Source organism: Papio anubis, chromosome 12, assembly GCF_008728515.1.
Source record: "Papio anubis isolate 15944 chromosome 12, Panubis1.0, whole genome shotgun sequence".
Taxonomy (NCBI): domain Eukaryota; kingdom Metazoa; phylum Chordata; class Mammalia; order Primates; family Cercopithecidae; genus Papio; species Papio anubis.
This window is the reverse complement of record NC_044987.1, coordinates 113669733-113679929: the sequence shown is the minus strand read 5'-3', so window position 1 is coordinate 113679929 and position 10197 is coordinate 113669733. Positions and strand designations below refer to the sequence as shown.

At 62.5% G+C, this 10197-nt stretch overlaps 3 protein-coding genes and 1 long non-coding RNA gene across 9 annotated transcripts; 1 reads left to right on the top strand and 3 right to left on the bottom strand.

Annotated features, from left to right (window-relative positions):
* Positions 1 to 2718: 2718 nt before the first annotated feature.
* Positions 2719 to 3986, bottom strand: LOC108581887. Its single transcript, XR_001894722.3, has 2 exons — positions 3670 to 3986; positions 2719 to 2978 (listed from the first exon to the last, which is right to left on the bottom strand). It is a non-coding gene; the product is annotated as an uncharacterized LOC108581887 (long non-coding RNA).
* Positions 3987 to 4088: 102 nt separating this feature from the next.
* Positions 4089 to 6427, top strand: PPP1R14B (protein phosphatase 1 regulatory inhibitor subunit 14B). The gene is given in 5 exon segments (XM_003909618.4): positions 4089 to 4232; positions 4234 to 4515; positions 5626 to 5709; positions 5951 to 5983; positions 6084 to 6427. Coding segments are annotated over 5 exon segments (597 nt in total). The 5' UTR covers positions 4089 to 4103; the 3' UTR covers positions 6153 to 6427.
* Positions 6428 to 6766: 339 nt separating this feature from the next.
* FKBP2 (FKBP prolyl isomerase 2) lies at positions 6767 to 9911 on the bottom strand. Of its 6 annotated transcripts, none has more exons than XM_003909619.3 (6): positions 9751 to 9911; positions 8322 to 8496; positions 7580 to 7692; positions 7394 to 7440; positions 7018 to 7053; positions 6767 to 6926 (listed from the first exon to the last, which is right to left on the bottom strand). In XM_003909619.3, the coding sequence occupies exons 2-6, from the start codon at positions 8490 to 8492 to the stop codon at positions 6865 to 6867; spliced, it is 429 nt and encodes a 142-aa protein (XP_003909668.1). In that variant the 5' UTR covers positions 8493 to 8496; positions 9751 to 9911; the 3' UTR covers positions 6767 to 6864. The 6 variants fall into 6 exon arrangements, with proteins under 6 accessions (XP_003909668.1, XP_003909670.1, XP_031509531.1 ...); XM_003909621.2 differs by having other exon boundaries at positions 9645 to 9755; XM_031653671.1 differs by lacking the exon at positions 9751 to 9911 and adding an exon at positions 9346 to 9434.
* On the bottom strand, positions 8767 to 9631 carry LOC116269777 (translation initiation factor IF-2). Its single transcript, XM_031653670.1, has one exon. It carries the CDS (start codon positions 9601 to 9603, stop codon positions 8803 to 8805), a length of 801 nt encoding a protein of 266 aa, XP_031509530.1. The 5' UTR covers positions 9604 to 9631; the 3' UTR covers positions 8767 to 8802.
* Positions 9912 to 10197: the final 286 nt, after the last annotated feature.

Below are 10197 nucleotides of genomic sequence, written 5' to 3'. Positions count from 1 at the left end.
ACCTCCTCTGAGGACCCAAGCATCCTGGTCTTCGAGAGTGGGCCCTAGAACAGCCCCCTTCTTGTTGCCGCAGACTCCCATGACTGGAGCCTGACTGTGAGCCTCTTGGCTGGGAACCGCGGGGGGGACGCTGTTGTCTGCCTAGAGGGGTCAGAAGCTTTGCGGGTGTCCCCAGACAGGAGGGTTGAGGAGGGGCTCTGCAGTGCCTGGCCCACAGCAGGTGCCCTGAAATCTGCGTTCCAGGGATGGGAGCGGGGAAGGCGCATGGGCAATGGGATGGGTGGGGGCTGCAGCCCCTCCCGCAGGGCTTGGCTGGTGGGGGGGGGTTCCTGCCTGGGGGCCCCTGTGGGAGCCCCCCCAATACAGAGGCAGTAACAGCAGCAGGTTTAAAGTAGAACTCATCCAGAGGGGCCAGCCAAGTCACCTAGAAACCCAGAAAGAGATGCAGCTGGCTCTGGGGGAGGAGGGGTCAGCGGAGGAGGCGCTCCCCTGCAGGCCCCTTTGCCCCAGGCTCTGAGACCCCCACAAGGACCCCTGCCTGGCCCTGGCCTTCCTCCACACCCCACCAAGTTCTCCATCAAGTCTAACCTAGCAGATCTCCTAGCTCTCAGCCCTGGCCTTGTGGGGTGTGATTACGATCTCCACTTGAGGCCCAGAGAGGGGAAGGGACTTGCCCAAGGTCACACGGCTTCTTAGGAGGATTTCAACCCTCCCACTTCCTGAGGCCCAGGAGCCTCTAGACCTCATTGGGAAAACAGAGCCATGCAAGGTGGAGCTTGGCCTCTGCCCTCACAGGCTGGAGTTCAAGTCCGGCTCTTGCTAGCAGCCTCTTGCTAGTGGCAGAACCTAGTCTCTCTAGGTGCCTCAGTCACCTTGTCCAGAACCTAAAGGTTGTTAGATACATAAGCAAATGGGTGGGACATGAGTGGCTGGAAGCTGTGGGGACACCAGGGAGGGAGCAAAGGGCATAGGTCGGCTCTGGGGCAGGGGAACCTCCAGCCTGTGCCAGGGCTAGCAAAGCCTGGAGCCAAGGCTTTAGCTTAGGGGGTCTCAGCTGTGGGCCCTAGGCCTTGGGCAAGGGTACTTTAGAGAAGCATTGGGCGGCAGCTCCTTGGGGAAAAAAACAGGATAGGCACCTGTTTCCTGGGCTTAAGCCTCTCTCCTCCCCCAACCCTGTGTCTCCGGAGGCCAGGGCAGCCCCCATTACAGGGCTCCTTCCTTCCCAGACACTTCCATCCTTGGTAACGGTAATAGGGTTTCTCAGCAGGCAGTAATGGTGAAGGCAGGAAGCCTTTCCGGACTCTCCCCTTGATTAAGGAGCGGTCTTGACCCACAGGACCCTCCCCAGAGCCTCTGCTTCAATGATGTACTCTAATGGAGGGGGGCTGGGGCCCTGGGAGGGGTAGGGCCGAGGAGGCCACAGCCTGAGGCTAGAAGGAGGAGGAGCAGTGGTACACTCCAGTCCCAGTAGGGCTCAGGCAGGAGGGCCAGGGCTGGGCACGGGTCCCAACCACAAGAGGTCAGGACCGCAAGCCCCGTGAAGAGGCTCTGGGCAGGTAAATGACTTGCAAACAGCCTCCCAGCCCATGGGGCAGAGCCAGGATTTGAACCCAGTTCTTCTACTCCAAGACTAAGGTTCTGTGGCCCAGCTTCCAAGCAGGTGGCAGGCCAGCATGCCCACCTGCACCAAGTCATCTTGGGTGGATAGCCATGGGAACTGGACAGGAATCTGGGTGTGCCTGGGCATGGCACAGGAGGGGGAAAGAGGGAGAGTCAGGAAGAATGCCTGACCTGTGGACATGGCCGGAGACCTTCACACCAACCCTGAGGGAGGACAGACAGAAAGGTCAGTGCTCAGGGTCATAGCATCTTGGGGGCAGAGCTAGGGCTGGAGGTCCTCATGGCCTGCAGGCCCCACTTCCACGGAAGCTGTTGGGCATTAGGGGCTGTTTGAGGGTCTTCCCCTTTAATCCGTGTGCACCTGCAAGGTGCAAACAATGCTTGGGTTCAGAGGAAGCTGGCCTGGCCTGGTGGGGTGTGGTGGGAAATTTGGACTGGGGTCAAGTGATCCTCCTGTCAGGCCAGGCTTAGGGCAGGAGGCCAGGCCACAGACGGGGCTCCCGGTATAGAGGGTGGATCCTGTCTAATCCGCAAGAGTGAGGGTCAGCCCTTCCTCGGGGCCCAGACTGGCTGAAGGGAGGCTGAGGCCAGAGGAGGGGCACAGGAAGGGGAGGGGTCAGCTCACTCTACCCTTCCCTGAACTGAGCCCTGTGAGCCCATCGCCCTTACAATGCCCAGCCTCAGTCTTCTCTTTGTCTCCTCTCTCTGACTGTAGGGCAAAGGAGGAGCCCAACGTCCTGGGTTGGAGTTTGGATGCAGCCCCAGCTGTGTGACCCCGGGGCCAATCCCAATCCATCTCTGAACCCCACCCACTGCAGAGGGCTTCCCCCCACAACATCCAAAGAGTGTCTGTGAGGGGCTGGAGCAGAAACATTGCCTCTCAGATCCAAGACTCTGTTTGGGATGGCACAAGGTGAGCCTGCCTTCCACAGAAATTTCCCCCGGGAGCTGCGCAGCCTTACTGGGTGGTGTCTACAGGGAGGCGAGAAGGTTGAGTAGAGACTTCGTGTCGGGGGTTTGAGCTACACAGCCTGGGTTCAAAGTCTCATCTCCCGTTTTATCTAGAAGTGCGACTTAATTAACCTCTGTGGTGTAGTAATTGAACTTTCTACGAATTTTCCTATTTAATCTTTGTTACAACCTTCTGAGGAAATGCAGGCACAGAGGAAGCCATTCATTCTTTCAAAATCATTTGTTCAACCAATGCGGCGACCTACTGAGTGTGACATAGTTCTAGGTGCTGGGGTTCAGCGGGAACCAGATAATTTGCCTAATAGCAGTGGATTTGAAGACCATTCAAGCCTGGTGGCACCAGCAGGCCATGTCCAAGCAGGGCTCAGCCCCACGGAACTCACAATCTAAAAGTGGGAGACAGACAATAAACGAATGAATGAGGCCATTTAAAGATGCAGAAAATCAAGTAGAGGAGGGAACGGGATGCGCCGTCCACTTATAGGAGGTGAGCCAGGGCTATGTGAAGGACCGAGGGGCCGCAGGGCTGGCGTGCAGAAGCCCCGGCAAGGCCCCCTCTCGGCGGAGCCGACTGGGCGGCGGTCCGGACGCACGCTTGTAGGGGCAGCCGCGATTATCGCCTTTATTATTATGAGTCCCGGCCCCCGCACTGCCCAGCTCTTTGCGCCTTAGTTTCCCCCTCTGTGCACACACGGGTCGCGGGGCGCAGAGGAGGCCCCAAACAACTTTGCGCTTCCCGGCCTGGCCGCACAGCGGGGGAGGGGCGGTGCCGGGCGCGGACTCCGTTTCCCACAAGCCCGAGCCCCGCGCCATCTTGCCGGTGGGCGGTGGCTGCCCGGGGTCGGCCGTTCGGGCCGGCCGGGTGCCACCGCTCACCCCCCAGCCCCGGCTTCCTCCGCTGGGGGCGTGGGACCTGCTAGTCAGAGTCTAGGGACCCGAACAGCTCCTGCCCGCCTTCTCCACTCCTACTTTCCCGGGAGCCCAGTCCACGTGTGGGTCCGTGCGGAGCAGCCCGTTTGCCCCTCGCCGGCCGAGGGCTGGAGGACCTGAACATCGGGGACCGCAGCGTCTCCTCACCAGACTCCCTGTCTGCACATGATGTCCACTCCCCTGCATTCTCAGATGGCTCCTATTCTCAGATGGCCTCAATGAGGATAGAATGAGGAAGGGTCCAATGAGGACTAGGGTCCTGGCGTGAGCGCAAATCGTCGTCCTGAGCGCTTAGAACGCCTGGGTTCGGGACTGGAAGGTTGCATTTGGGGGCGAAACGGACAGCTAGGCCTCCCCTTGCCGAATAGACCCTCCCCTACCCCTGCCCGGGGGCGGAGTAGGGGAGAGGGGCCCGTAGAGGGGCTGGCCCTTTAAGGGGGTGTGGTCGGGGGGCGGAGGAAGAGCTAGACAGAGAAAGCGCTTCGGCGGCGGCAGCTCGGGCGGCGGCCGCGGGGGACAAAGGGCGGGCGGATCGGCGGGGAGGGGGCGGGGCGCGGCCAGGCCAGGCCCGGGGGCTCCGCATGCTGCAGCTGCCCCCGGGCGCCCCCGCCGCCGCCCTCGCCGCGGAGCCGCGCGGAGCTGAGCCGGCGAGCTAACCCGAGCCAGCCGGCGGGCGTCCCGGAGGCGGCGGCGCAGGGAGGGGCCCAACGCGCGCACGTGGCCCCGGCGGCCGCCATGGCGGACAGCGGCACGGCGGGGGGCGCGGCGTTGGCGGCCCCGGCCCCCGGGCCGGGCAGTGGCGGCCCAGGACCACGCGTCTACTTTCAGAGCCCCCCCGGGGCCGCAGGAGAGGGCCCGGGTGGCGCGGACGATGAGGGCCCAGTGAGGCGCCAAGGGAAGGTCACCGTCAAGTATGACCGCAAGGAACTACGGAAGCGCCTCAACCTAGAGGAGTGGATCCTGGAGCAGCTTACGCGCCTCTACGACTGCCAGGTGTGTTCCCACCCCGCGCCGACACCCCAAAATCGGTCTCGAGCCGGTCCGCCTGGGAGCCCCACTATGAGCTTGCCTGTCACCGGAGTCAAAGGGCGCTCTGCTTCCCTGCGCGCTCCCCTCCCCTCTGCACTCCCTGCCCCCAATATATACTCTTTCTTCCCTGACCTAAGTCACTTCTATCTTCTCCGCTGCCTCGGACCCTGGCCCCCATTATGCCACTCCCCGCGTCCAGCTTAGTGTCCTCCAGAAGCCTCAAGGGGTGGCCTGGGCCTTGGGCAAGAGGCAAGGGGGCTAGTCTGGGCTGGCAGCGGCAGGAGGTCTCACCGCCTGGTGCCCACTGGCTTAGACTGTGGTTACACGGGGCTGGTCTGGTAGGCGACTGGGGCTGGGCTGTTCTGTGGGCTAGCCTGGAGCTCCATCTTGGCGTGCGTGCAGGCTAGCCCGCTTTCTGGGCTCTGCTTCTCCACCCCCATGACTCCCTGGTTGTTCAGACGGTGACTCAGGCCCCGGGGGGCAGGGTGGAGGAGTGGGCTTGCCTGGTGCTGCCTGCCTACCCTAGCCCAGCCCTGGAATGCAGCTGACCACAAACAGGATAGGGGCTTCCTGCGGAGGGTGGGGCAGGGTGGTGGGCACCCCTCCCTCACCAAAGCATGGGCTCTTTGTTTCCTCTTTGCCAGGCCTGGGTCCTTCCCAGTGACCCCTCAGCCTTCACTTCCTCCTCGCTCCCGGGGAGCTGTGACAGGTGTTTGGGGGAGGGGAAGGGGGCATGATAAGCTGGGACAGCTGCACCCACCGGTGCTCTGGTGAGATGGGGGGCCCGGATGTTGGGGAGACACATCTGCTGGATTCCCAGCCCAAGGTCCCCAGCCCTGGCTGTCTGGCCTTGTCTGGCACCCCTGGTGCCCACTGGCAGGGACAGGAAGCTCCCCCCCCCACCCTGCTTTGGGCAGTTTGCCTTGGCACGGGCCTGATCTGTTTTCCTCCTCAGAGCAGCTGCCGTTGTGTCTGCTGGGCAGAGGGCCGGGTTCCTCAGAGGTAGGCAGGGGCCTCAACCCCTCTCTCCAACTCAGGCTCATGTCTCTCCCTCCTCCCCCACCCCCACCCCAGGAAGAGGAGATCCCAGAACTGGAGATTGATGTGGATGAGCTCCTGGACATGGAGAGTGATGATGCCCGGGCTGCCAGGGTCAAGGTGAGGGGGCTGAGGGGCAGCGGGTTGCCTGAGGCACTGCCCTGGGAAAGCGAGGCTGTGGAGCCAGGCCCTCAAGCCTCAGCTCCTGCCTCAGCGGAATGGGGCCAATGCCTAGCTGTGAGGTGGTTGTGGCATCTCCTGTGCCTCAGGGTGGCCCCAGTCCCTTGGAAGTCGGTAAAGGTGAGCTCCAGGCCCCCACTCCAGAGGACTCACTTATCCTTCCTCCCCTATCCCCTGCTAGGAGCTGCTGGTTGACTGTTACAAACCCACAGAGGTAAGAGATTTCCCCGGGGGGGGGGGGGGGCGGGGGGGAGGGGAGCCTGGCTCCTGTCGTCTAGGGGTTTGGTCTCCTTAATGTTTATCCTCCCACCCAGGCCTTCATCTCTGGCCTGCTGGACAAGATCCGGGGCATGCAGAAGCTGAGCACACCCCAGAAGAAGTGAGGGTCCCCGACCCAGGCGAACGGTGGCTCCCACAGGACAATCGCTGCCCCCTGACCTCGTAGCAACAGCAATACCGGGGGACCCTGCGGCCAGGCCTGGTGCCATGAGCAGGGCTCCTCGTGCCCCTGGCCCAGGGGTCTCTTCCCCTGCCCCCTCAGTTTTCCACTTTTGGGGTTTTTTATTGTTATTAAACTGATGGGACTTTTTGTGTTTTTATATTGACTCTGCAGCGCGGGCCCGTTAATAAAGCTAGGAGATGCCTTTGGTGCAGCTAACAGGCTCGGCTGGTCTCTTAGGGGGCACCCTGCTCTGTGACTTCTGCCAGCTCAGCTTCTCCCCAGGTGACCACAGGCCTTCCTGAGGGCCATGTAGCCATGATGATAGCCCAGTGCTGGCTCCCAGACCAGGGGCTGGAAGTGGCTGGGGAGCTGTGGGGAGCAGTGCTATTGCTGCTGGCAGGCAGGAACACTCCTTTTTCTCTGGGCAAGGGCCACCATGTCCATTGAGCCTAGATCCCCAAGGCTCCACAGTCAGGAAAAGAGAAGGTGGTGGGGTATGCCAGAGCTGAGGTCTCTGAGTCTCTAAGGGCCCACAAACACACACAGGCTTACTCCTTGGGCTTTTAAGTTTTTTTGTTTTTTTTGTTTTGTTTTGTTTTTGGAACAGTCTGGTCCCTGATGGGGGCCTCTCCCCCTACCCCTCCCCAGTCTGGTTACAGCTCAGATCGTCGCTCGATTTTGAGCAGCTCCACCTCGAACACCAGGGTTGCACCACCTGTAGGGGAGAAGGGGAGTCAAAAGGCCAACCAGGGCCACAGGGAGATGGGCTGGCTGCAGGTGATGGGGGGCGTCAAAAGGTTTACTACCTGGAATCTTTGGGGGAGCTCCCCGCTCTCCATACCCTGTTGAAGATGCACAAAGAAACAGTCAGTGACGGCCAAGCTCCCTTCCAGCTTCGGCAAAGGGAAGGTGTTCTGCCCCTCTCAGCAAGAAGGCCAGAAATGGAGAAGGGTAATGGAGATGGGAAGGGGGTGCCAAAGGCCTGGCAAGGGCAGAGTTGGGCCACTACAGCTGAGTGCTTCAAGGATCCTGCCCTGTACTCACTGCTAGACAGCCAAACTTGGAGAAGGCGTGTATTGTAATGAATGGATATGGTGAAGACCAATGAAAGGCTGAAGCAGCTTTCACCCTTCCCAGTCACACACCGCAACCTGCTCTGCACCCTCAGGAGGGGCCTCTTACCCAGCTCAGACGGGATCACCAGCTTGCGCTTCTCCCCCTCACACATCCTGCAGGAAGACACATGCTCAGCCCATGGCAGCACCCAGGGCCTCTGTCTTGTATTCTTGGGGCTTGCCTCCCACAGCTTACCTCCTGGGCGGTGGCCATGCACGCCCCCGCTCCCAAGCCCATTCCCCCATGACTCACCCCAACAGCCCCTGGTCCCAGCCCTTGATGACCTGGCCTGTGCCAAGGGAGAAGACAAAGGGCTGGTTCTGGGGCAGGCTGCTGTCAAACTCTGTCCCATCTTCCAGCTTCCCCTGTGGGACCAGGAGAAGGCCAGTGAGGAAGAGGGGACCACCCCAGACGTCCCCCTCCCTCAGCTGCTTTCCCCATCAAGCTGGCCCCCACAGCACTGGTGGTCAGTCCTTTTTGTTTTTTGAGATGGAGTCTCTGTTGCCATGGCTGGAGTACAGTGGCATGATCTTGCCTCACTGCAGCCTCTGCCTCCCGGGTTCAACCAATTCTCCCACCTCAGCCTCCGAAGTAGCTGGGATTATAGGCGCCTGCCACCACCCCCGGCTAATTTTGTATTTTCAGTAGAGAAAATTTCATCATGAGGCCAAGCTGGTCTCAAATTCCTGACCTCAGGTGATCACGTGCCTTGGCCTCCCAAAGTGCTGGGATTACTGGGGTGAGCCACTGTGCCCGGCTGGTCATAGTTTTTTAAGAGGACAGAGCCTTGGGCAGCTCACAGTATACTGTCACTGCCTGCTGGTGCCCACCTGGGCAGTAGGCAAGGACAAGGCAGAACCATGGAAACTGGCTTAGAGGGGAGAGGGGACTTGTCCAAGGTCATCTACCTGGCTGATGGAGAACCAGACTCCCAAGCACGTTCTGGTCCTTGGAAGCCCCATCCACTTCCAAAAGGCCCGCCCATCCCACTCACCGTGTAGTGCATGTGCAGGACATCCCCTTTACGCGATTTGATGGGACAGTGGTCCACCCGCTTCTTGACCCCGATCTGCAGCTTCCTTTTGCCCTCGGCCCCCGTGGCCGTGGCCACGGCGCTCAGGCAGATGGACAGTACTGTCAGGACCCGGACCCAGCTCAGCCTCATGTTTCTGTGGGCACAGACCCCGACCGACCGACTGAACGTGGGGGAGGGCAGGGAGAATATGGAGCACGGGTAGGTAACAGGAGGGTTCCACCACCACTGCATCTTGCTTGCCCCGGGGAATCCCCTTTGTCCCGGGTCACCGCCCTCTCCCCCGGGCTCCGGGGCCACACTTACCAGTCCAGTGAGAAGGGGGCTTGGCCGAGGACCCCAGCAGCGGGGGGAGGGGGTCAGGGGAGGCCACAGCAGCCAGGGCCCCGCCCCTTTGCTCACCCCCATACCTTCCCTCCCTCCCGGTCCCCACCTCCGCTCTTCAGTTCCCGCCTGTCCCTTTGCGTAAAGTCCAGACCCTATCTGGCTGCACTGCAGTTGCCCCGACTGGGCGGTCCCACTCACGCCACACCCAGCTGCCCCCGGCCCAGCACACCCACACCTCTGCGGCCGCTGCCGGGGGCCGGCCCCGAGGCACCCACACATCCCCGCTGGGTGGCTCCGAGGAGCCCGGGTCCTCGGGAGATACCCCCCAGCCTGGTCCTGTGCCTCCGCCCGAGGCGCCGCCCCAACTCTGAGCCCTTGGGGGTCTCCGGGGCACCCAGACTGGCCCTGTGTCTTCTGGCCGCCGAGCCCGCTCCACCCACACCACCTCTCCCGGTGGAGTTCTCGGCCTACCGCGTCCCCAAGCCCGGCCACCACGGAGACCACCCCCGCGAGGACGCCCGGGGCCATTAGTCGGGCCGGGCTCCTCCCTTGACTCCTTGGCACCGCCCTTCGAAGGACGCGGTGCCGCCCCTGGGCCTGCAGCCCCGCCTTCGACAGAACTAGACCCTTTTTCCGGAGCCGTAGCCACGCCACTCACCGGCTGAAGCCCCGCCCCCAGCGCCTGCGCTCCGTCCCCCTCTGCTTCCGACCCCGAGGCTCCGCCTTTCACCTCCTCCAGCTCCTCCTCCTTCAAGAGCCAGGCTCCGTCCCCCGACCTTCCTAGCTCCGCCCCCTGCCGCCGGGCTCCGCCTTCCACTGGCACCAGCTCGGAGGTCCCACCCGTCCCGGTTCCACGTCCCGCCCCGAGTCCCAGGGCTCCGCCCCGTGCGGCGTGAGAACCCTCCCCCTGCGGCATCTCCGGACAGCTCCGGCCCCCACCCCCAATTTCCTAGTCACCTAGCTCTCGTTGACACTCGGAGCCCGGTCCGCTCCTGCCCGGCCTGATCCAGCCTGCCCTCTTGCACCCCGGCTCCCCCCAGCCCGGGCTGTGGCCCCCGCTCACCTCCTCGCCGCGCCCCCGGAGTCAACCCCGGTGGTGGTGCCGCCTCTGCGCAGGCGCGTCCTTGTCGCTACCAGGCCGGGCCACGCCGCCCTCCCTCATTGGGCCGTGCGAAACCCGCGGCCACACGCCCGCTGGCGCGGGTCTTTCCCTAGCCCCGCCCCCACGACGGCGCTGCTGCGTCACTTCCGGCGGAGCGGTAGTCTGTAAGGTTAGGTGAAAGTGACTTCCGAAAAGGCCGGAGGCACTTCCGGCCGAGGTGATAGTAAGGTCAGGCCGGCGTGGGTTCCCGGAGGGGGTCTTGAGGCGCCATTTCAAGTCGCCTCCAGCCTCTCCCACAGCACTTCTGTTTTCCCAGGCCTCATCATAGCCCACAGCCCTCAGTCGCTGTGGAAAGCGCCTGGGCTTCACAGTGACCCTCAGGTTTGAATTACGGGTCGGCTGTGTTCT